Source organism: Plecotus auritus (assembly GCF_963455305.1).
Source record: "Plecotus auritus genome assembly, chromosome: 13".
In the NCBI taxonomy this organism is placed as follows: Eukaryota; Metazoa; Chordata; class Mammalia; order Chiroptera; family Vespertilionidae; genus Plecotus; species Plecotus auritus.
Window position 1 is genome coordinate 28,003,626 of NC_137779.1, and position 25,255 is coordinate 28,028,880.

At 50.8% G+C, this 25,255-nt stretch overlaps 1 protein-coding gene across 6 annotated transcripts in view; it reads left to right on the forward strand.

Moving 5' to 3' along the window:
• Positions 1-3,606: 3,606 nt before the first annotated feature.
• OSBP2 (oxysterol binding protein 2) overlaps positions 3,607-25,255 on the forward strand; it is a 56,313-nt gene continuing 34,664 nt past the window's right edge. For 2 of the 6 annotated variants that reach the window (XM_080649669.1, XM_080649668.1), the window contains exon 1: positions 21,044-21,518. Coding sequence is in view for 2 of the 6 variants with exons in the window: in XM_080649663.1 (XP_080505789.1) it covers positions 3,798-4,495; positions 12,187-12,395 (907 nt within the window). In the remaining 4 variants the exon portion in view is untranslated. Of the gene's footprint in view, positions 4,496-12,186; positions 12,396-21,043; positions 21,519-25,255 lie in introns of those variants that run through there. The other 4 variants (XM_080649663.1, XM_080649662.1, XM_080649667.1 and 1 more) reach the window with 4 other exon arrangements.

Sequence of the window (25,255 nt, forward strand, 5' to 3'; positions counted from 1 at the left end):
GAGAAAGAACAGTTAAGAGGACTGGGAAGGTCATGTTGGGGTGTTTCAATTTTTTAAAAAGGATCACTTATAAAAAAAAGCAATTTCAGTAAGTGCTTGGAAATACGGAAAGAGGAGATCGCAGGTGGGAGAAACAGCTGAGAACACTTTCTTAGTCAACTAAAGAAGAGGTGGGGCCCTAGCCGGTGTGCTCAGTGGATAGAGCATCGGCCTGTGGACCAAAGGGTCCTGGGTTTGATTCCGGTCAAAGACATGTGCCTCGGTTGCAGGCTTCTCCCTGGCCCAGGCCCTAGTTGGGGCTTATGCAGGAGGCAACCAATCAGTGTGTTTCTCTCACATTGATGTTTCTCTCTGTCTCTGCCTCTCTCTTCCAGTCTCCCTAAAAATCAATGGACAAGTATTCTCGGGGGAGGATTAAAAAATAAAATAAAGAGGAGGTGGGAGTCACTTGGCTTGAAAGAACCCAAGGAGACTTTGGGCTCAAAGTCAACAGATTATGGGAGAGGGTAGGAGGGAGAACAGGCAACTGAAATGGGTTAATGAGTCTATGGATGTTTTGTATTGTTATTTGTATGTCCTACACATATTTTATGATATTCTTTTGTATCTGCCAGTATATAATAAACAGAGACCCACACCACCTGGGGCAGGGAACGGAGATAACTGCTCCAACCCACTGCCCTACCTCTCTACACTCCGAGTTTGCAAAGTATAGGTAACATTTTCCCCAGACAGAAAACAGTAAGGCTCTTCTCTAATGTGACTGAACTGAATATCTAAGGTCATCTAGGACTTGCAGTGTGGATGTTGGCAACACAGAATAGAGCCCTCCTGATTCTGGTAGTTAGAGTCTGCCCCACACAGAGCTTCCAGCCAGATATTCTCAAAGCGACCAGAGGTAATATAGATCTAATAGTGTACTAGTAATAGCAGGTGAAACCTACACCAACTCATTTTCAGAATGTCCACAAGAGGGCACTATTGCAACACCTCCCTGCAGGGTGAGAGCCCTCTAGGTCTATCAATTGGGTTGCAGAAAGCAGCCCACCTGGGATGTGAACAGAAGCCTTCCTTCCAAACTTGTGCTCTTAGCTACATGCTGCCTATCTCCCTCTTAGCTCATGTATCTCCTTTCCTGGGTAAAATGAGACAAACCAGCACATACCTTAGTGTCTATGGCTGGCTAACAGCTTATAGGAGAATCTGTCTGGATTTTGAATGAAGACCAATGGGAGCTAGAAGGACTGCGTTCTTATCCAGTTGTTGGCAATGTGACCTTGGGCTCAGGCATATGGGGACAGGGTTCCTGCCATCTCACAGGGCTGACCTCAGGCAGAAGGAATGGTTGGGGCCGGCTCTGCAGCACAGGTTGGTGCAGCTATCCCAGAACCGTCCAGCCCACAAGGGACCTCACTTCTTGTCACTCCACCTTTCCTGCTCCTAAGGTCCTCAGGGTCAGCCTGAGAGCTAGTTCTCCAAGGGATCGCACTTGACAGTTTAAGAGTGAAAAATTGCCCTAGCCAGCTTGGCTCAGTGGATAGACGGTTGGCCTGCGGACTGAAGGGTCCCGGTTTCAATTCTGGTCAAGGGCATGTACCTCTGTTGCATTCTCCTCCCTGGCCCGGCCCTGGTTGGGGCACGTGCAGGAGGCAACCAATCGATGTGTTTCTCTCACGTTGGTATTTCTCTCTTGCCTTTCCCTCTCTCTCCCACTCTCTCTAAAAATCAATGGAAAAATATCTTCAGGAGAGGATAAAAAAATTTTTTTTAAGTATGCCCTAACTGGTTTGGCTCAGTGGATAAGAGCGTCGGCCTGCAGACTGAAGGGTCCCAGGTTTGATTCCCGTCAAGGGCACGTACCTTGGTTGCAGGCACATCCCCAGTAGGGGGTGTGCAGGAGGCAGCTGATCAATGTTTCTCTCTCATTGATGTTTCTAACTCTCTATCCCTCTCCCTTCCTCTGTGTTAAAAAAAAAAAAAATCAATAAAGTAAAATAAAAGTGAAAAATCTCCTTCGTGCCCAGGAGGTCCATACTCTGAGGCTAAATGGCATTCATTCCTCATGGTGTGCTGAGCCCTGTCATTTCCCAGGCAAGGTGTTCTCTCCTGAGTTGGGACTTCGCATGTGCAGGTGCCTTTGCCTTGAATGCCCTTCCACACCCTGACCTCCCAACTCCGTGCAAACCATGTCCTTTCTGTGACGCCTTCTTCACCCACTCTGGCAGGTTACTTAGACCTGTCATGCTTTTATTGCAGGAGTCAAAACATATCATTAACATTCGTTTGCCACTTGGCTTCCCTCCTTGGGGGTTGCAAACACATCTACCACAAACATAGCAGGCCGAGTGCTCTTTCTATCTGAGGTCTCTGGAGGGTCTCAGGAGAATATTCATCAGCTTTCCTCCGGTGTCTCTCCTCAGGGTCATGGTCTCCACTGATTGGTCCTGCTGGGGAAGGGTCATTAGTCATTGCAGCTGGTGCTGATGTCACCAGGGCAGGCTCTGCCTGGTTTTGCTGTTTTCCTGGGCTTGGGGCCGCAACACAGCTGAGGCCTAGATGCCATCTTCAGGGGTTACTGCTTAAAGGGAGTGTCCTGCCAGGGCTTGTAGTTAAGCCCCTTAGGCACCCGAGACCCTCTGCACCTGGCCCATCCTTCCTGTTCTGCTCATGCCTGGCTAACTGGCTGCTACACCTGCACAGACAGTCTTATCAGGAGCAAAGATCAAGAATAAGCCCCGAGGAAGGGGAAGGTAAGTCAGGTGCGATGAGCAGAGGGGAGCCTTCCTGCCCACAGGTCTAGAGTTGGAAGGGACTGGGTGGAAGCGGGATATCCAACCTTTCAACTGGTATTTCTGATTATTTGTGGTAACCATTGACCTTTCCCTTTAGGATAGGTCCCTTAAAATCAGGGATGTTTAACCTTTCTAGGATCACAGACTCCTTTGGAAAAGCCATGAAAACTATGGACCTTATTTCCAGAAAAAATGCACAGGCACAGAAAACTCCACAGACTACTGCAGAGGCCTCGCGGACCGTCAGCCGACCCAGGGATGTCTAGGAGGTCCAAGTTAAGAATCCGCTTTCAGACAAAACTTTCTGTCTTCCTTTACAGAGAGCCGGAGCTATGTCGCCACGTGGAGTGCCCTGGCATGAGCCAGAGGCCAGCTGGCCAGGAGGCGAGGGCAGCGGTGGCTTTGGGTCACTGAGCCTGGTCGACGCGGGAAGGACCCACCGACAGGTAATGGGTGTCATGAGGTGGGAGGCGTCCTCAGCTTTCAGCGTCAGCTGGCCATTTGTGCTTCGGGCGCACTTACTAGTTTCTGGGCGCGGCACCTGCTCCCTGCCTATCCCTCACCCCTGGGTTTCGGGAGCGAACGCATCTGGGACAGACAGCCAGAGGGCTCCGCATTCATCGCTGTTACCCCAGAACCTGGCACGGGTTGGGGTGCAGGCTGGGATGGTGGCCGGGAGCTCACGGTGCCTCCCCGTCGCCCGCCCACCAAGCTCTCGCCCCACAGGTGTTTCCAGGACGCCTTCCAAGTGCCAAACCCTAAGCAGGGCGCTGGCGACGCCAGAGACGGACCGGGGTCCACGTCCGTTCGCTGAACGCGAATAGGACCACAGCCAGCCGGTCAGGCTGCGTGGGGTTGCACGGACCGCGGAGGGCCCCCGCGCACGCCACCGCCTGCGCCGCGCGCCCGCGAAGTCTCCGCCCCGCCCCGCCCCGGCCTCCGCCTCTCCTGCCCGCGCCCCCTCCTCGCTCAGCCGCCGCGCTCCGCGCTCGGGTCGCCGGCTCTATGGGGAAAGCGGCCGCTCTGTGCCGAGGCGGCGGCTGCTACGGCCGCTTCCGCCGGCTGTCGTCGCTGTCCACCGTTGTTCCCTGCCTGTCCTGCCACACGGCGGCACCGAGCATGAGCGCTTCCACGCCCGACTCCAGACGGGAGCCTCAGCCTCAGCCCCAGCCGAAGCCCGTGCCGGCGCCCGAGTGGAAGAGGGTGCCAGAACAGGTGCCGGGGCCAGGTTGGGAGCCAGTGCCAAGATCGCAGCCTGAGCCCCAGAAGACGCCTGAGCCCCAGAAGACGCCCGAGCCCCAGAAGATGCCTTCGCCGAGGCCAAGGTACAAACCGGAATCGGAACTGCTGCCGGGGTTGGGGCCGGAGTCAGGGCCCCGGCAAGAGTTTGGCTCAAGTGTAGGGGAAGGACACCTCACCAAGGCCTCATCTGGAAGGCCGCAGGCGCCAGTGGTGGGGAGCAGGCCCTTTACCAGACCCGAGTCAGGGTCGCAGCCCGTGTCAAAGCCCCCAGCTCTTCCGCGACCAGGACAGCAGAGGGTGTCTTATGGGGTCCCAATGGCAGGGACTGGCACTACCTCCACCGCCCCGAAGGTCTTGCCGCTGGACAGCTTCAAGGGCTGGCTCCTCAAGTGGACCAACTACCTGAAGGGCTACCAGCGTCGCTGGTTCGTGCTCAGCAACGGCCTTCTGTCGTACTACAGGTAAGACAGGCTACCAAGGGCATCCGTGTTTGCAGAATGGTGATGCCGTGGTCATGGTGACGGAGGCATCGCGGTTGGAGGGCACCACTCCTAGCCTGGGAATATCTGGGAACATGCACTCTAACAGAAATGATGCCTTTAGCTAACCTCCCAGGATTGGGGGCCCTGACCTCTGGCAGGGGAGCCCCCTGTGGACATGACCTCTGGCAAGCCAAGTGGGTTTAGGGTATGAGCAGGGAGATGAAGTGAGGGAGTGATCTAGGCCTCAGGGCCCTTCTGGTCTTGGTAGTTGTGGGACCTGGGACAGCTAGTCAGAGTCAGCCCCCCAAAGTCCTACATTCAGGAGCTAAGATCGTTGTATTAGGGAATGAGAGGGACAGTAACCTTGTTCAGTCCAGTCCTTGGGACCCTCCTCAGGTGGCCACCCTATTTGCCACCTTTCCTGATGCCTGCTAGTTCCCAGACCATGGGCCGGGCACAGCAGACTCACAGACGCATGAGACACAGCTCCTGCCCTTCCGGAGCCCATGTGGGCATCCCATGGGGACTCCGGAAGCAGCCTGCTGTGGTCTTTCTCCTCCGGAAGCAGCGTGGGATTCACAGGTGTTCCGTGGTGGTGGGGCTCACCTGTCTGCCACCGAAATGGTTGGAAAGAGAAAGGCACTGAGGCTTTCTCTCCTTTCTTACTGGCTGCTGCCTCGGCATGTTCCCTGGCGATGGCTGGTTTCAATTTTGAGATCTCAGATCACTCCATATACCATTGAGTGAGCATCAGATTTCCCTGAAGGGTTTGTTGGAACAAAAAGTCCTGTGTGTCCTGTCTCCCCCCACCCCCACCCCCACCCCCACCCCCACCCTCACCCCCACCCCCACCCCCACCCTGCAGTTTCTGACGCAGTGGATCTAGGCGGGGCCCAAGTTTTGGCGTTTCTAACAGTTCCCAGGTGATGCTGCTCCTGACCACAGTCAGAAGCACTGCTCCCTTGTCATTGCCAACAGGAGGGCCCTGCCTTGCTGTTGACCATTTCCCTCGGGCAGGTGGTATTCCTCAGGTCCCCTACCTCAGAGCTTCCATGGTCTTTCCTAGCCTTTGGGGAACGCAGTTTCTAGAGGATGGTTGAGTCTGTGGTGCCCCTGAGAATTGGGGAACTCCGCTGACCTTAAGTGATGGTTCCCACTCCAAAATGGAGGTCACTCTTTAATTCCTGGCAAAGGAGAAAGCTGACATGTGTTTCTAATGTGCCCTTCTCATGTGGTATATTGGTGCCAGTCGGCTGTTCTGAGCAAAGACAGATCCTTTTCCCTGTTGGAAAGACCACTCTCTAATTAAAAAACAAACAAACAAACAAAAAAAAACACAACTAAATGAAGCCTGATGTTTGGAGAAAATGTGAGTATATTTTTCTTGTGCTCCCTCCCCATCCCATCCACCAGCCCGCTCCCCTCCAGTATAACCACCTTCCCAAATCTTACTACTTCCTTTCTTTCCTTTTTTATTTAGTCTTATTTCAACCATCTTTAACTTTATTTTGTAAAGGGTATTTTACAGCATATGATTTTGGGCACTTGTTTATAACAGTCCAGAATGTGAGTGTACCACTTCTTATTTACGCATTTTCCTCTTGATGGGTGACTACGAAATTTCTTGGACATGTGCAGGGATTTCTCTTGGGCGAAATCACTGGGATGTAGACAATGTGAACGTTCGCCTTACCTAATGCCAAACTTTTCCAAAGTACTTGTACCAATTTACGCTCCCACCTGCAATTAATAAGAGGTCTGGTGGGTCTATATCCTTTGCAAAACTTGATGGTGTCAACCAATGCTTGGCCAATCAAATGGGTTTACTGTGGCGTCTGACAGTCTTGACCTGCATTTCAATTTGCATTCTTTTTCTCTTAATAGAAAATAATTGGGGGTTTGGATTAGACTTTCTCCACTGTGTGGCTTCCTCGGGTACTTCTGCCCTGGATTTTGCTTGAGAAGCACAGTTGATCACTTAAGCTTATTCTGATGCTAAACAGCTGGGCTTAGTAACGTCTATATTATCAGGAAAAAAAGGTTATTTTTTTAAATATTGTCACATATAGAAAGAATTTCTGGGAAGCATGGATAATTGTTAGCAGGTTTTTACTTCTTCTCAGCAATGTGGTGGGAACATAAATAAACACAGGAGATGAACATAAATAAACACAAACTTCCTCCATTGCTTGACATTTTTAAGCATGTCTATTTGGATACCAACAAGGAGAATATGGTTTTGTGCTCCAGTTTGCTTTCCTTTACTTTGGTCGGTAGTTTCCATAAAAAATTGATCCCCAGTTCTTATAGGGAACATGTAATTACATAAAATTAGGGGGGAAAATAATAAATGATGTGAAAATTTCAAAAGTATTGGCTTCAGCAAGTCATTAGGGAGAGAGTGTGCCAAACATAAGCTTTATCCGTATTAATGACACCATTGATTCAGTTAGGCAAAATTCTGTTTTGTTGTTTACCAGTTGCCTATTTGTTGATTATTATAAATGACATTTGTTTACCAGGAAACAATTTCAAACAGAAAAATTTGTTTTAACTTATTGTTCAGACTGATCTAGGGGTAGGAATGGCTAAGCCAGATAGCAAGGAAGGTCTCAAAGAAATTAGTATCTGTAAGAAAGTGTCTACTAAGGGCCAAGTGAAAGTACATTTTGGAAGTCCTCTGGCTAAGGAAGACCACTGGACATTTGGTGGCCTGGACCCTTTTTGGGGTGTTGGCCAGGTAACAGAAGATGGCACAGCAAGACATCTGTGCCTCTAGGAGGGATGATGTACTCATTCCTCTAGTGAGACCTGCTCTCAAAGACTGTGCGCCAGGAAATAGTGTTTTCAGTGCCGGCTTAGGTAATCCTCGAAGCAAGGAGATGGAAAAGACTCTCCAGTTGCATAGTGTCCCTGGAAACGTGAAGTTAGGAAGTGCAAGTCCAACGATGAAGCTATTGGGGTCTCCACCCTAGAGAGTGGCCTTCCCAGATTGGATTCTGCTTTAATTTGAAACACCTTTCAGTGTTTTACCCTGTGAGACCATCAGGAAGCTGAAAAGGAGCACACAGATGGATAACGTAAACATTTGTTTGAAGTATATTTTCTTAGCTTACAGCACAGGGCGTTGCAAAGAGAGCACAAGTGGACTAGCAGCGTGAGCACAATGCACAGCCATGTTCTTAGCGAGGCCTCGTGACACAAACTAATTTTCCCACAAAACTTGCTCCTCCTCCTAACTCCTCTCTTTCTATGAATAGCTGCAAACCTCTGAGTCATGCTTGCTGCCGCCTCCCTCCCTCATCCCACATCAGATGGAATGGCCACGCCCTGCCCATCTCTCTCCTCTGGTCTCTCTTCTCCATTCCTCATGCCACATCCGTAATTCAGGTCTGCCATGTGCTTAACTGGTGTCCCAGCTTCCAGCTTCTGCCCTGGACAGTGCATCCCCCACGTGGTGCCTGGAGTTGCCTCGTCTTCCCCATGGAACGTTCTCTTTCAACGTTCCATGCCCTGCCTTAGCTCCTTAGCTTGGATTTCTCTCATTTGAAATACCCACAGTGGCTCCTGAGTGATCATTGGGAGTTTACAGGGAGCTTATGTGGGCATCTCTGCAGTCAGCTTCATGTTAAAGGGACACCATGGCCAAGTTTGGTGGCATCTTTGTATTCCGCAGAGAGCCTGGTACTTGGCCACTGATGAGCCCTCAGTAGCTTGTTTAATCTGAATGGATGAGTGGGTGAATGAAAGAGGGTTACCTGTGGTTCTATGGGATGTCAGAAAGCCAAGTATGTTAGTGCAACTTAGATTTTTCTTAATTTGTTTTCAGTGACCAAAACTTGTTTGCTGGAATAGATGAAGATAAATGGGACATTGCTGGCTTCAGCCAGGAGAACCTGAAAAGTGACATATATGAAACTCAGATTATCTAGATATTTTATGTTGACAGACTTGAATGTGTCTCCTCTATGAAGCAATAACCTGTATCTGTGGTTTTACATAGGATTGCAAGAGTCTGTGCATGTTGTCTGTGAATACCTAGAATGATGTCCCTTTGTAAAGTGTAGCAGTGGCTGGAGGAATGAGGGGCACAGGTAAAGCTTTTAAAGGGGCTTGTCACAAACACATAGCTCTTTAAACTGGTTTCATGTGTGCCCGGTGGTTTCCTTGCACATGTTAAATGTTCAAGACCCTGTGGGAAGGCCATAGGTCAGAGGTGAGGCCTCCACCCTATGTGACAGCCAGTCGGCTAACAGGCCCTCACACCTGTGGGTTGTCTGCGTGTCGGAGTGATTTCCAGTTTGAAGTTTTGGTGAGGAGTGCAGGCTCTTCTTATTTTCCTGTTAAATGGAGGAAGAAATGGGAGCTCATGGGCAGTATCAGGACTCGAACAGCCTTCTGGACTCGGCATCAGGACTGAGCCTGTGCCAAGGTGTCCACCCGCAGCACATAGTGAAGGCTCCTCGCTGGGGTCCTGTTAGTCTCTAAGACTAACCCCAGGTGCGATGACCACATGGACTCCAGGACTCACCCATCCAGTCATGCTCACAGCTGTGCTTTATGACAGCAAAGCACAACTAGCAAAGGGGAGTGAGACCTGGGTGAATTGTGGGGAAACCAGGCGTTGGCTTTCAGGGGTCCTTTGCAGTGTAGTCACACAGGACACACTAATTCTTCTGGCAACAAGTTGTGACAACACATGTGAAATGATCATTAGAGACTCAGTGCCCAGGGTTTTCACTGGGGGCTGGTCACGTGGGCGCCCTCTGGCACGTTGCCAAAGTTCAGACTCCCAGAAGGAAAGCGGGTGTTCGGCATAGACCATATTGTACTAGCAGTTTAGGTGCTGACAGCCACCCTTACCAGTTAGGGAACGGGGGTGCTCCCCAAATCCAGACTCCTAGACTCCAGCCAAGGGCCAGCCTTGGGCACAGGCCTTTCAAAGGATGAGCAGTCTCAGACCTGCTATGTTACTTGTTTTCTGCACAGGTCTGACCTCCTTCCTCCTTGCAGACTTCAGCGATGGCAGGGAGAGGGGCTGACCTTCACTGTGGTTCGAGGAGAGTGAGTGCTACACCTGGCTTGGAGTAGCAGCGTGGCTTCTGGTTTCCTGGCAGAGGAAGCACATGCCAGCCGTGCAGGGTGTCTGACACACTACAGGGCCTGCTGCTGGCGTGCGGAGCGCCTTCTCTGCGGGCATGTAGTTGGCCCTTTATTGCTTCAGAGTTACTTTTCAGATCTATGCCTTCTCCCAGGCTTTCAGTGGCTCGGCTTTTGCATATGACAGGTGCACTTGCCACATGGACCTCCTTCATCTGCAAGTACTCTTGTGACTTGGATGGAATGCCCGGTGTGAGTTCTCCAGCTACTACTGATCCTTGCACCTTCTTTACTGGTAGGGTGGGTCTGTTATCCAAGATGGGGGCCTGATGAGCAGTCTGGAACGTTGTGAGAATACACCAGCTTTGGTTGAACCATTTATTGAGTACCAACAATGTACAAGGCAGTGTGGGAGACAGACATGCACACCATCACCAAACCAGTGCATGGAGGAGAAGGAGGAGGGAAGTCTGCATCCATCCTGGCCATTTAGTAAGAGGCCAGCAGGTTCAGGCTAAGTGCTGTGGGCGCGTTCCTGGGCTGGGGATTCAATCCTCCGTTAGTCTTCAGGGATGTCGTTGGCAAACTAGGTCAATAAAGAAAGACAGGCCTGTGAAAAAGGTGTGAGGTTCCTTAAACCAAGACCAAGGGGAAATGGAGGAAATGGGCCTTTTTCCTGGACAACTACAGGTACTGACATGTGGGGAGGAGGAGATGGTAGGAAACACTCTGAACAAAATTGAAATTGGCAGCTTGATGGATGGTGAATCACATAGCAGGTGTCGCCACACAGGGAGGTGGCCTTAATCGTATACACGAAGCAAACTGTCAGTGAGTTTTGGGATCATGCGGGGTGCTGTATGCTTTCTTCTTTCAAGTGCGACTCTTTCCCGCGTCTGTTTCCATCTTTAAGAGGTCTCAGAGTTCTGATCACTTAGCTTCTCCTCCTCTTGACACCTCATCACACGCTCAGCCACAGCCCTGTGCATTTAATACTGATTTCTCAGTCTTGACTCACACCATTTGATCTGCATTGCTGGGCCATTGCCTAAACCCAGAAGAAGGCAGATGGCATTCCTGAGCTTGCACGGGGAACTGCCAGATAGTGTTGTCCTTTGAAGCAGCAGTAGGTGCTATCTTCCTAAAATACAGTGTGTGGCGTCCCTGGGTTCACCATTCTCAGCCCTTCCCAGTCAGGCCCCTCCTCTTAGTTACCCTGTCTCTCCCCTCCCCCCGGCCCTGATCCTTCTCCCTAGCTTACCTATTTCCCCTCTGCAAACCACATGCCTTTCATTCTCTACTCCAGATCTCTGCATCTGCCACCCCCCCCGCCCCCCGCCCAGGAGAACCCCTTCTCATTGCTGCAGACGTCCAACAGGGCAGCCTTCATTCCAGGTCATCTCAGCATGGACCTGCCTGGATTCCCCTGCAGTGAGCGAGGCTGGTATCCTCTGACACTCTTTTGTGTGTTACATCATTTGGACATGCACTCCTGTTAGCTGGGATGGTTGCGGAACCTTCGTTCACCCTTGGTTCCCCACCTGTTACCTTTATATAGGAGACCCCCTGTCTGGCTCACCTCTCTTCAGGATTGGCTCTGCATGTGACCATGCAGCTGGAGTACTGGCTCTGGAGGCTTCACAAGAAGCTAGTTTTGTTCCTTTGGAATCAGATGCTTGCCAAACACTCACACAGTGCGCAGGATCAGCTGTCCTTGTGCACCGGGTTTATCAGTTATCTATTGCTGCGTAACTTCGAGGCTCAAAACAACAGTGATTTTATTTAGTGGCTTAAAACAGTAGTGAACATCTTAGCATTTCCATGGGTCAGGAATTCATGAGTGGGTGGTTAGTGGGGGTGATTCTGGCTCAGGGTGTTTCATGAAGGTTGCACTCATCTGAAGGCTTGACTGGGGCTGGAGGCTCACTCACATGCCTAACAAAGTGATGCTGGTTGTTGACAGGTGGACCGCTCCAAAGGGCTGCTTGAGTGTCCTGACAACATGGCAGCTGGCTTTTCCCAGAAAGAGTGATCCAAGAGAGAGCACGCGGGACCTACCCTCAAAGTCACACTCTTTTTTCTTCCCACAGTATCCTGTTGGTTACACTAGTCAGCCCTGCCTAGTGTGGGAGGAGCCCACCCCTGGAGGTCTGGGTCTGTAATCTCAGTTGTACTGGCAGGAATCTCAGGCGCCTACCCTGCTCATCTCTGTGGGTCTGAGACTTTAGTGGAAAGAGCCTGCTGTGGAGTTAGAGGTCTGCGCTGCCTAGCAGGACCCTGGGCAGTCACCCATCTCCATTGCTTGGTGTCTGCGAGGGCTCAGACCACAGCAGGCATGCCCTGCACATGGCACCAGTGCAGGCCCTCCTCCTTCCTCCCTGTGCCCACTGAAAGCCCCTCAACCAAGCCTTTAGCGATCAGTCCCCATAGGCTTCACCTCCCAGCTCTGACTCCAGGGCCTCTCCCAGCTTCAAGGGTCTGAGATGGTGAGGATTTTCCCTGAGGCTTTCTTTAGCCTGGAGCTATTGAGTTGGGGTGCCTCAACCCATACCTTCTCTTGCATCCTACAGAAATCAGGGTGAAATGGCCCACACCTGCCGTGGCACCATCAACCTGTCCACCGCGCACTTTGACAGGGAGGATTATTGCGGTATTATGCTGACCAGTGGGGCAAAGACCTACCACCTCAAGGCCAGCTCGGAGGTGGAGCGGCAGCAGTGGATCACCGCCCTGGAGCTGGCCAAGGCCAAGGCTGTCCACATGAGGAGGAGCCATTCAGGTAGTGTGCTTGGCGCAGTGGGTGTACGTACAACGTGGTGGGTCTGGAGAAAGTGGGAATTGAAAGTGCTTGGGGGATGGGGGTGACCAGGAGACCCAGTCTACTCCAGACCAACCCTGGAAGGTCGAGGTGTGTGATCGCCCTTCCCACTTGGCTCCGTGCGTTCTCAGCAGTGAGATGCTTACGTTGTTGGGTGGCTGGCAGTCCTAAGGATGGAAATGTTTGTGAGGGTGAGGCTTGTGCCCTTTCTTTGGAAGAATCTGTTCCTGGACTTGAGGAGACCCTTCAGAGTGCATGCGGAACCTCTAGCCTGCAAACCCTCTTCCCTAGCACCCAGCCCCTTCCCATACCCTGCTTTCCCTTAAGTTTGCTTATCCTTCGAGCAGAGGCCATTCTGAAACCCTCCCTGAGCCAGTCCCCCTGCCTGGGCCAGATGCTTGTATCTGCAGCCTGGCTCAGCCCCTTGTGTCCAGTAGCATAGAGGTTAGCGCGAGCAAGGCCTTCCCAGGGCCTCAGATTCCCCACTTGTCAGTCCATTGGAGGCTTCGATTACGGACCTCCTAGCGTCCTTCCAATTCAAAGATTTCTAGGTCAGTGGGAGCCAGCCTGCCTGGGTTCAAACCTCCCTGTCTGTGTGACCTTGGGCAAATTGCTTGCTGTCTTTTGCATCATTTCTCCATAAAATGGGCTTAATGATGGAACCACCTCATAGAGGATTAACCTAGAAATGCATAAAAAGAACTTAGCACATGGCTTGGCAATTGCTCAAAAGAAGTCAGCCCTCGTTATTAATAATAGTCACCATGGCAGCTTAAAAATAACACAGGTTCCCAGCTTCCCTTGCCCTGGTAAATCTGAATGAATGAGAGCAGCATGGGGGTCACCTGCATTTAAGAAAAAAAGTCTCCCTGGGTGTGATTGCCAGATTTAGCAAATAAAAATACAGGTCACCCAGTTCAATTTGAACTTCAGATACACAACAAATAATGTCTCTGTATAAATGTGTCCCATGTCATAGTCGGGACATACTTATACTACAGTTTATTTATAGTGTTTCTCAAATTCAGATGAAAAGGGTGACCTGCATTTCCTGTCCCTGTATTTCACTGAATCCTGGGAGGACTCGACAGCCAGCCCTCTGCTCCTGACTCCAGGGCTGGTCCAAAGTTGGAACTTCCCAGTCAGAAAGTAGAGTATTCCTTCAATTGCCACATGGGGGCGCTAGAGGATGGCTCATTTGCTCTCTTTGCTCCTGAATTCATGTCTAAGCACCTGCAGGTTGTCTGATTTGCCTCTCAGTACTTGAGAATCATTTTCAGATCTCCAGGTTAGCTTCTCAGTGGGGTGCTGGGGGTTGTAAGCATGGAATACAGAGCTGGCCACCCCTCTGTCTTGGGCCTGCCTTCGAGGGGGGCTAATCCAGCCCCTGAGAGTTCCTTCTCTCCTGCCCTGCTCCCCAGGCTGGCCTGCCCCCCACCACTGATGTCATAGCCCTATTCTGATATCACAGCCCAGCGCTTGGAATGATCTCAGGCAGCCAAGATTCTGTCCTTAGAGCGACCAAGGCTCACATTTGTGCGGGGGTGAGGGAAGCTTGAGTGACTGGCGGCCCTGGGGGCTGATCCTATAGAACATCTGGGCAGCCTGCCATCCTACCGCTCTAAAATGAAAGTCCTCTGAAAGGTAGGACTTCGAAGGCTTTCCTCCTGTTCCTGTTGGTCGTGGCCCCCTAAGGTGGAAATAAACTCCTGGGAGCGTGGCGTTGTTCTGGCTCTGTTAACAGCCCCTGGCAAACCTGCTGCTCTTGATGCAGGTGGCCTAGAGAAATGGTGGTGTCGCCTTGGTCCACTCAACATTCCTCTCTTCCCTTTTGAAGGAATGGCTTCCTGAAACGAAGGGTTTCTTACTTGTTGGGGGGAGTTGCTCCCTAGTGCTTGGAAAATGCCTGCAAGTACTGAGCCATGGTGAGTTCTTCTGTGGCACCTCCATCGTCCTTACTCTCTGGGTAGGGACACGAGTACATAATCTCAGGACAAAAGGAAAACACAGCCATGTGCACACTATTACCTCTCAGACCCCTCGCAAGGAGAAGCCCCATCTGCTTAGCTTGTCAGAAGGTATAATGAGGCCTCTTGTGAGCCCATTAAGTTAGCAAAATACTGACTGGCACAGATTAAACAACACAATGCCTTTTCTCTAACTTTGGTGGGCATGAAGTCCCCTGGGGTGAGCACATTAAAATTCTTAGGTGCGGATCACCAAGATTCTGATCTGATGGTCGGGAACCCCCATTTTTATTATTTTTTTGTTAATCCTCACCTTAGGATATTTTTCCATTACTTTTCCAGAGAGAGTGGAAGGGAGGAAAGGAGGGGGAGAGAGAGAAACTTTGATGTGAGAGCCACATCAACTGGTTGCCTCCCGCACACACCCTGACCAGGGGTGGGGAGGGAACCTGCAGCCCAGATACTTGCCTTTGACCACCCATAGCCCTGCGGTTCGAGGGTCAACACTCTAACCACTAAGCAACACCGGCCAGGGCAGCAACCCCCATTTTTAATAAGCATTCCATTCAGGCCTCATGGCAGCCCCCCGTGGATCTCATTTGAAGAAACATGGTCTGTTCAGACTCCCTGGGTTGCCTGCTGTAGCTGGCTTGGTTCCCCCATTTTCGAATTCCAGGCTTTCCATGGAATAATGGAGTTTGTTTTACTATCACATACTTTTTAAATGCACTGGATCCAGGGAGACAGAAGGGACGGGGTAGGGTGTTCACCAGGTGCACTTGCATCCAAATCTTGGCCCCTATCTTCCAGGTGTAGGTGCAGCCATTTTTTTCTTCCTCAGAAGAGGGTTTGTATCTGTACTGGGAGTGCTATACCCTCCACTATTGACAGGCTATTCATGGTCCTCACCTGAATGGAGAGTGGGAACATGGGTGTGAATTATTGGCCAATGAAACAGTGGTAAAGGGTGTAGCTGAGCAAAGGGACTGGCTTCTGGTGGCCCGGGCTGGACATTTAATGGTGCCCAGAAGGGCAGCCATTGCTCATGGACGGGTCAGCAGCTCAAAGTGGGTATTCCTTTTTCAGTAGAAAAACAGGCATTCTGACATTTTTTTTTTTTTATTGGGGGGATTGTCCTTCATTAGAGGATTAGTAGGATCAATAGGTCAGAGCCATTTGACAAGAAAAAGTGGACAAAGGTTCAGTCTGCATGTGATACACCCTTACCAGTAAGGCGGGTTAAGTATAATTTTCCTGCCAGGGCAATCACCTTGATGACTAATTGCTTCCTTGGTAGCTAACGGGCATAATAGCACTTTCCTTTGTAATTATCAGATTCGAAAGCCTTATGCTTTGTTGCCATTTAGGTGTTAACCTGCTTGTGGATCTGCAAGCATGAGCTCCAGGCTCTGATGCAGACGAGGCTGTCACTCACTATGTCACTCATTCCCCAGGCAGAGGGTCCCAGGCCGGGTCAGAATGTGTGACCTAAACCCAAGGCAAGTGGAGCAGGGACATCCCCCTGGCACCTGCTGCATTTCAGTCTGCCAGTGAGAGCTGTGATTTGGAGATAAACTTGGAAAGGTCAGGGCGAGGTATTCTGGGCTCTGGAATTGGAAGGCTGGCTCTGTCGCACCCCTTCCCCCACTGGCAGTTGCTGAGTCTCACTTGCGTGGTGGCGTGAGGGTCGTGGTGTGCCAGGTGCCAAGTAGCCAAGTGGCTTTAGTTAGGGATGTGCCATTGTTCAAGGCCATTCAGTCAAAATGCTAGACGTGAGAAGGGTGTTCCTGAACATTCCTGCCTTTTCAGAAAAAAAAACCTTTGTTTTGTAAAAACACAGAGAAAAAGAAAGGTGCCACCATCCTGGAAAAATACATAAAAGGGAGAAAATTCTCTAATCTGCTAACCCTGAAGTTCACTGCCTTGTAATACTTTCTGTATGCAGATGCATTTAGATCTAGATTTATACTTTCGTATCAGTGGGGGGTCTGCAACCTTGGCATATCGGGACAGCACTCTAACCAACTGAGCTACCTGGCCAGGGCTAATTAAATACTTTTAAACTATAGGTTGTGCTCAGTGTTTCCTTGTTATCAGAAAAGGCACTGGGACAGCATTTCTCTGCTCCCTGAGTTTTGTGGGGGGTTTTTTTGCACTAGTATGATGATTTCCTAAGGGTAAATTCGTAGAAAAGGGATTACTGAGTCAAGTGTGTGCTTCCCATTTTGATACATTGCCAAGTTATCCACCACAAAGGTGGTTCCAGTTTATACTCCCCTTTAGCAGAAATGCATGGCTAGGTTAAGGGAAGGTACTCCCTGGAAATTCTTTGGCCATAGCTCATGTAACTACGCCACTACTGTTCATCCTATATAATAAAAGGGTAATATGCATATTGACCCTAACAGTGGAACAACCGGTCGCTATGATGCACACTGACCACCAGGGGGCAGATGCTCAATGCAGGAGCTGCCCCCTGGTGGTCAGTGCACTCCCACAGGGTGAGCTCCCCTCAGCCACAAGCAGGGCTGAAGGCTGCGAGTGCAGTGGCGGTGGCGGGAGCCTCTCCCACCTCTTCAGTAGTGCTGAGGATGTCCGACTGATGGCTCCTGGGCTGCCAGAGGGATGTCTGACTGCCAGCTTAAGCCTGATCCCCTGGGGAGCAGGCCTAAGCCAGCAGGTGAACATCCCCCGAGGGGTCCCAGGCTGCGAGAGGGCGCAGGCCAGGCTGAGGGACCCCACCGAGTGCACGAATTTTCATGCACCAGGCCTTAGTTTGTACATAAATGCTTATCACACTGGGTGCTCAGGGTCTCCCAGATGCTGTCACAGCTCACGGCCATTGATAACGGGTGCAGGAGAAAAATGCGGCAGTGCCCACAGTGACAGCCCGCAGGGCCTTCAGCTGAGGGGGCACGGAGCTAGCTGCCCGGGAGAGTGACGGCAGCCGCTCAGAGAGCAGTTAGATAGAAAGCCCAATTAGTGGAGCCTGGTTGGCTGGTTCGCAGATGTGTGTCAGTCTGGAAGCGGGGGAAGTGGTGGGAGGAAATGGATACTCTGTCTTGTGGAAGATAGGGGGAGAAAAACCATCCTCTGCTGTTCACTCACACTTCATTTCCTATCCCATTAAAAACATTATGTGACATTAAAGGGAATTTAAAATAAATGAAGGCATGGCCATGATCCCAACCATTGCCATTCCCTCCGGATCCCACTCCTACCGTGCACACACCCACACACACCTAAAATTGTGGGACCAGGCATTCTGGGACTCAGGAAAGACTTTGGATATGTAGCCCCCCGGAAATACATGCCACTACTGTTGACCCCCTTTTTAGGGAGACAGAAAGAAAAGATTGTCAACTTGATACCGCACCACCCACTTTGTAGCGGTTTTAGTTGCTTGTCTAGTTTCCACATACATGTGATCCTTGACGGGGAAAGAGGACAAAGCCAGAGGCTCAGTGTTCGTCTTGAGAGTTCAAGGAGATCTCTGTTTGGGTGTTGGATTTGGAGTTGTGTGTGTGTGTTCGTGTGTTCCAAACATGTTCTACTGCTGCTTGCTCTCATAACCTGTGTGCCCATAGCTTTCAGGCAATATTTTAGCAAGACTCTTAAGACTAAGCAAAATGCAGAAAGCAACCCCAAAGGTTAGAATGTTTTTGTTTGAGATGTCACTTGCTGAGAATACACTGGCAAATGTGGTTAAGGGTCATTTCACGGCTGATAAAATCTTGGATCAACAATTTAAGATTAGGTGAGGCCTGTTCTCCCATTATCTCTGTGTTTGCCTTCTTGAATCACATGGCTGTCCTGAGCCAAGGAGGGGTGGGATCTGTTTAATTCGTTTTTAAGTTCCGTTGCTTGGAAGGATTTTGATAGTCAAGGCCAAGGTAATTTGTGCTTCAAATACTGCCCTTTTCCAGGTTGCAAGAGCTCAGATCTGTTGTTCTAGATATAATCAGTCCTGTCTCTTTACCACGTCTACACCACAGTCTTATGAAATACATTGCCAGTCTTAATTAATTCTACTTTATGGATAGAGAAAAACAAATTGTGGAACGGCAGAGTGCCTTAGCTAGGTCAGAGCTCAAGACAGACTGTCACAGTCATCTCCCAGGGCTGGGTCCAGGCCAGTGGGGATTTCAGGAGCCTTTGCAGTAAAATACTTTGATTGAGAACCCAGCTAGTCTCCTACCCTGTCCCCAGATCAATAGGTAAATAGATAAATATCACTAAAATATAACAATAGAATCAGAGGGCTCATGACCAAAAAACCCATAAGCATTCATCAAAACAGCAAAAAAAAACTAAGTATTCAGGAACCACATACAGAATCTTCAATCGCCATGGTTTTCATAATAAGAACTAGCTATGGATGCAAATGTATTTTTCATGGACCATCTGCAGGATTGTCTACTGAAGAAGCTGAGGTTGTAAACCCTCCGCAGATGCTTCCTGCAGATACCTACTTGCAAGCCCATGAGTAAAAGTTTGCATTTATAGTTCTTAATGAATAGTCCCTTTTGGAAGCTTAATTAGTCATTGTGTCTATGCATGAATCATTCATAATCTGGGTTTGCCACCAGCACATGACAGTTAAAGTCAGATGAATAGAAACAATATTTTCAAGCAAAATGTAAAATACTCTTTGGCCAATTATCATTGGTTGACAACATGTTTTATAGAGATAAAAGTTGACTGAAAGCTGTTTTGGGCTGTCCTCTTGTCTGTTGGGGTAGAAACGAACAATGTGAAAAGCACAAGCTTCAGGCGTTTTCTGTCCCGGCATTTTGAGAGCCCAGAGTCTCTAACCCTCCCCAGCCCACCTGACATCAGAGAGCTGCTCTGAGCTCATGGCAGTAACATTAATAATCCCTGCCATGTGCGCCTGCTGTGTGCCTGGCAATTTCATAGCTAGTGTGTGACAGAGCTAGGAGTCCACCCCCGGTCTGACTTCACATCTGATGCTTTTTAAAAGCAGATTGCCAGTTTGCTGTGTTCCTAGAGTAGAGTTATGCCCGTGACTACTTTGATGGAAGCGGCAAATACCTTTTCCATTAGGCAGAGGTGAATTGTGGCTTACTCACCCCCTCACCACTGCCGTGGAGAAGGTGCTGGCAGCAGCTGTGTTTTTGAGGAATTAACTGTGGTGAGAACAGGTCCTCGGCCTGTCCAGCGGTTCTGACTTGCCCTCTCATTTGGTTTGCAGTCGTTTAAGGGCCCTGAGCACAGCCGTGTGATAACGTACTGCTGAATGCCTTCTCATTGTTGGTGTATCGCCCGCTGGCAAGGACCTTGTTCTGACTCTCTGGCAGCCTTTCTCCCTGCCTGCCACCCCAAGGTCAGCTTGGCAGCATGGGGCCTGAGGGTGAGGAGAGAGAAAGAATGAGAATATGAATTAGGTAAAATTCCAAAGCAGATTTAATATTATGCCATTCTTGGTAGTACTTGTGTTGGACTTACTCATTCAGGAACTATTGTGTGCTTCTTACCCTGGCTGGTGTGGCTCAGTTGGTTGGGGCATCGTCCATATACCAAAAGGACACGGGTTTGATTCCCAGTCAGGGCACATACCTAGGCTGGGGTTTGAACTCCAGTCGGGGCACGTGCAGGAGGCAACCAATTGATGTTCTCTCTCACATCGATATTTCTCTCTCCTCCCTTCCCCATTCGCCTAAAATCAATAAGCATATCCTCAGGTGAGGATTATCTTAAAAAGAACTATTATGTGCCTTTCAATAGTGCTATGAACACTGCTGGGAACTGCCAGGCCCCCATAAAAACAGTAGTAGCCGTTCTGGAGAGCAAGGATGCCTGGGTATGGAGCAGGTAGGTAGCAGTGTAGACGTTAGAATGACTTTCTGGTGCGTGGTACTGGCGGGGAGTGTTCTGGGGGCTCAAGGAAATGGAGGTGGAGGCAGAGGACAAGGCGAAGAGCCATGCCCCAGCAAGGTCAGCTCCTGCCCAAGCACCCACGGCACTGGGCCCAGCACTGCAGCTCTCGGGATAACTTCTGAATTCAGGGCTCTGACACTCCAGTGGGTGGACAGGAACCTGGTTTCCTGGTGAGGGACAGTGAGCAGAGGCTCCGAGTTGACAGGGACAGTCAAGGTCATGAAGCAGAGCTGTCACTAGGGGTCCTGAGACCTGGGGTGGAGTTTCTGCGCCAGAGGCAGTCAGAGCTAGAACCCCATCTCAGTCGGGGACTCTACTGAAGGAGCAATGGAAGGGATGTGAACAGAGATGAAAACCGTGGAAGTGGCTCTGCATGATGCCACCAGACTCCAGCAATCCCATCTGTTGGTACCGAGGATGTGGGGGAGAGAATTGAATTCCAGATGGGAATGGGACCTCAGTGGTCCTTCCTCCCCAAGCTCCTGAGACAGATCCTAACTGGTTAACTCCTTGCATAAGACAGTGGAGAAATGAGGGTTTGGGCCAAGGGCTACCCAAGGGCCAAGGGCCAACCCCCCTTTGGCCTCGCTCGATGTGGCTGAGATAGCGTCCTTAGTGCTGGGTCGGATTTCGGTTTCGGGCCGTGTTCCGCGCATTTTAAGAGGCTGAGCTGCCTTGCGTCCACGTCCCTCCTGGAGAGCTCGCCTTGGTCTAGCCCGCAGGTTGGGAGGAGAGCATTATCCCGGCTCGGGACGCGACGAACTGAAGGAGGTGCATCTGGCCCTCCGGGGACTGGCGGGTGGCCTCTCGCAGCACCCTGTGCTCTTCCAGCGGATCCCTGAGGGACGGAGGCGGCCTCCGTGGGTGGGTGGGAAGGAGGCTGAAGGAATGAGGACACGGCGCAGCGCCCAGGCCGCTGACTGCTGCTGACTGGAAGGCAGAGCCGTGTGCTCCAAGCTGCGGGCTGGCCGCTGTCCGCGGTGCTGAAAGGGCGGCCGCGGCGGGGAGGCGGGCCCGGGGCCGCGGGGCAGCACACATCCAATCCGGGGACCGCCCTCCTTCTCCCGGGCTCGGCTCGGCGGTGGCAGCCGGCACTGCACCGAAATGGACTGAGAGCGCGGCGGCGGGAAGGCGGCGGCGGCGGCGGCAGCGGCAGCTGCAAGAGTCCCCTCAGCCTCGGGGCCGGACCCACGTTCACACCCGGGAGCCCCTCCCTGGGGTGAGTTGGGGCAGGCAGAGCAGGGTTGGGGCTGACGGATCCCGGGGCATGGGATCTCTTGGGCTTTCCCGTCCCCATTGTAAATTCCTTTGAGCCCTCATCTTGAGCATCCTATAGGGCTGAGGGCTCAGACCTCTGCCTTGGTACTTCCCCAGTCCTGGAATAGGAAGCAGACCCCTCTGCCTCACAAGCCAGGGACAAAGCTTTAGCCAGAAGTCTAAGGACAGTCACAGGCATCTCCTCCTCCCACCATAGGTGCAGCCCACTGCACTGCACTGGGAAAGGCTCTTTGCCAGACTGGAGTCACAGGGGAAATATCTTCCCTTCCCTGTACAGGGGCTGGCCCCAGGCAGCCCAGCCACTGGAATTCAGCCCAGAGAGAGGCCAGCCATCTTTTAGCAGGGAAGGCAGGCTTGAGCCTTCCCTGGGGCTGCATGCCAGAGGTAAAGTCCTCTCCCTGCCTTCCTCCAGCCTCCTTAGGCACCCACCACACCTGAACTGCCATGACCAGGGCTTCCGGGGTGAGGGTCACTTCAGTGCACCTGGCTGTTGTGAATGAGCTGGACTGAGCTAGAGGAGCTCTGGAGTGGATACTGGGCAGGCACTCGCTGCTAGCGTGTGTGTGTGTGTGTGTGTGTGTGTGTGTGTGTGTGTGTATGTGTGGTGTTCTCAGCAGGCAAAGGGGATTTAAAACTCCGGTAGTGCCCATCACAGGAAAAGCCCTTCTCCAGCCAGCTTGCACCTCTGAGTAAGCAGTTTGGGGTCACACTGGGCAACTACCAGCCAGAGGAACCTTGGGCTTTCTCAGCCCCTAAAGGTGCTCCCCTCGTGCCTTGAGCCACCCACTGAAGGGGGAGATGTGTTTAAATTTGATGGGTCACCTCTGCTTTCGACCCCACCAGCACTCGGTTCCCATCTCCATCACCTGGCAAGGTCAGACAGATAGACCTCTTGGCTCCTAGAACCTGAGGGGCAGACTGTTGGGGGGCTTTCCTACCTTGACAAAGGACCTTTGATGTGTTGGGAGGTGAGAGGGTGGAAGAAAGGGGGGGGGGTGGAGGTGGAGGGACCATCCTCCAGAACCCTGGAGAGGTCTAGTTGCGCTAGATTCCAAGTCGTATGAGGAGTTCTAATCTGATGGATGCAAATGAACCTTCTGAATCTTTGCCGGCTGATGCTGGAGGACTGGGTCTGTGTTTTGTGCTGTTGGCCTAGCCGAAGCTGTGTGCATTAGATATGACTCTGGTGGGCAGCTTCCTTAGATCATCGGATGTCTGATGGTGCCGATGAAATGAGAGGGAGGTGGAAAAGATAAGCGAGACGATGTGCTAGTTTTAGGGTCAGTGTGAGCTGCATTGTGCTGCATTGCTGATAGAAGTGCATGCCAAGAATACTAGCATTACTTGCATACAGCAGACTACTCGGTACCCAGGTATTGTTTGTCTCTGACCAATGTCCTGTAGAAATGAAAGGTCATAAGGGGAAAGTATAATAACTGCACACCTGATATATACTCGATTTGCATTATTCTTGGCCACTTTTTTTTGTGGTCAAGAAAAGCATTTTTGTTTTGGGTGGGTAAGTTTTTACCTATCATTTCAGCCAGATGAATAAATCTCTTTAGAGAGTAGTTGTCTGGAAGTATGTCTGACTCATAACTGTACTTTGACATCCTTGCTGACTTGTTTCATAAAAATGTGAAGTTCAAAATGTATAATGGAAGGCCAGCTAAGCAGCAGGCAGTTGCTTTTGTTCTGGGTCAACAGTGTACTTGAGTTTTGCATATTGTTTGTTGTGAAAGTAGATTGATAGCCCCAAAGTTTTCTGTAACTGGATCAAGTTGGGAGATATATATATATATATACATACATATACTGGCATGTTCTACACCTGTAATGCAATCAGGCTACTTATTTTTATTCATGGTCTGAGCAACTTAAAACCTCCTCAATAATTCAGGTGGGCTCACGTTCTCCTGGGTACCTGAGGAAGATAACATCTGAGGTTGACTGGGTGATGCACAGTCCTAGATTCAGCTCACAGTCTCTGTTCAGAAGTCCTGCCCTTGGTTATATCACATCAAGCCTGCATCTATGCATAATTATAAGCTATGCATGAAAAATATGAACAGAATCTTTCTGATTGGATTTCTCAAGGCCAGGGCAGAAATTAAAGATATGGTGATGAATAGTTAGCAATAGGACAAATTTCATTTTGATGAAAGCAATTGATCTCGGCTTCCTGGTAGAATGGTACTAGGGATGGTGGCAACAGCCCTGTTGTGTAAAGGAGTGAAAAGAGGCTCAGCTTTGTAGATTGAAAGATCTGGGTTCAAATTCCCATTATACCTCTTAATCATTATGCCATGACTTAGTGTCTCTGAGCCTCAGTTCTGTCGTTTGTAACATAGAGAAAGCAATAGCTGCCTGGCATGTAAACTAAGCACAGGATTGTAGTTGCCCGATGTTATTCTTCACATCTCTTGCCACAGTCTACACCGCTGGTGATCAGCTGAATGTGAGGTGTTGAGACAAAATCCTCACACACCGGTGTTTATACTCAAACGGTGAGGGCCATGAAAGGACTCAGTAGTTTGCCTTGGGGTAGCCTGGTCCCGCTAGTGGTGGTGTTCCCAAGGCAGGGACTGTCCTTGGTTCTGCTGTCGCCCAGGGGCTTTGGCTGGCCATCAGTGGAGCTTGGGCAAAAGGACCAGGGTACTTTCCCTTCAGGAGGAATGGAGGCTAAATGCCAAAGGCCTGGGAGTCTCTGTTCAGAGAAACCCCTTCCAGGAAACAGGGGGGTTTGTTGCTGGGAGAGGCTGCCACTGCCCCTCCTGCGGTTCTCTCTCTGATGCTGGGTTTTCCTCCTACAATGTATGTCGTCTTCTGGCCCACATGCTCATGGTGATAGCATGTAACACGGGGTGAGTGCTTACTTCAGGACTTTCCCATAGTAACTCCATCCTCATAGCAGCTCTATGAGATGAGAACCATTACCACCCCAGGAAGCTGAAGCTCAGATGTTAGGTCACAGGTGCCCACGGTCTGACTATGGCACCCACCTCTCCAGCATGAGGAGAGGGCCTCACAGATGAGCTGATGGCACAGAAAGCGGCACACCCATGGGTCACCCTGATCTCCAGGTTCACAATCCAGTGCTCCATTCTCATGCTGAGGTGACAGCACCCTCCCTTCCAGGCTGGCCAGGTCATCCCATCCTCACCCAGGGATGGAGCTTGTGATCCGCAACAGAGGCAGCAGCCCCAGTTGTAAGCAAAGCTAGAAGGTGGAAGAGTCCTTGGACATGAATGAGGTTGACCTCTCAGGATATGAAGAGCCTGAGGCCCAGGGAGGGAAGGACTCATCCACGGTGGGTGGCGGGGAGGGTCTTTATTCCACCCCCCAGGGCAAGAGCCCCTCCTCTCCTAATGGACGGGGAAGCGTGAGGTGTTGCTGGTGGCTCTCTTAGAAAGGGCTTTCTAAACCAGGGACCTCTGGATCCCAGAGATGCTCCCAAGGTGTGCAGCTCCATCGGACCCTGGCTCCCCTACCCAGGCAGCAGTTCCATCTGGCCTCTGCTGGCAAAGGGTTGCATTTGCAGACTTCATTGATTTCCAGTTCCCTGGGCGAGGAGGTGATTTAAAGGTTATTCAGTTGAGTTTCTAGTTCCCTTGGCTTGAGACCTTTCTCCAAAAATGCCTGCTGCTAACAGCCTGCAGACAGGCATTGGTATAAAAA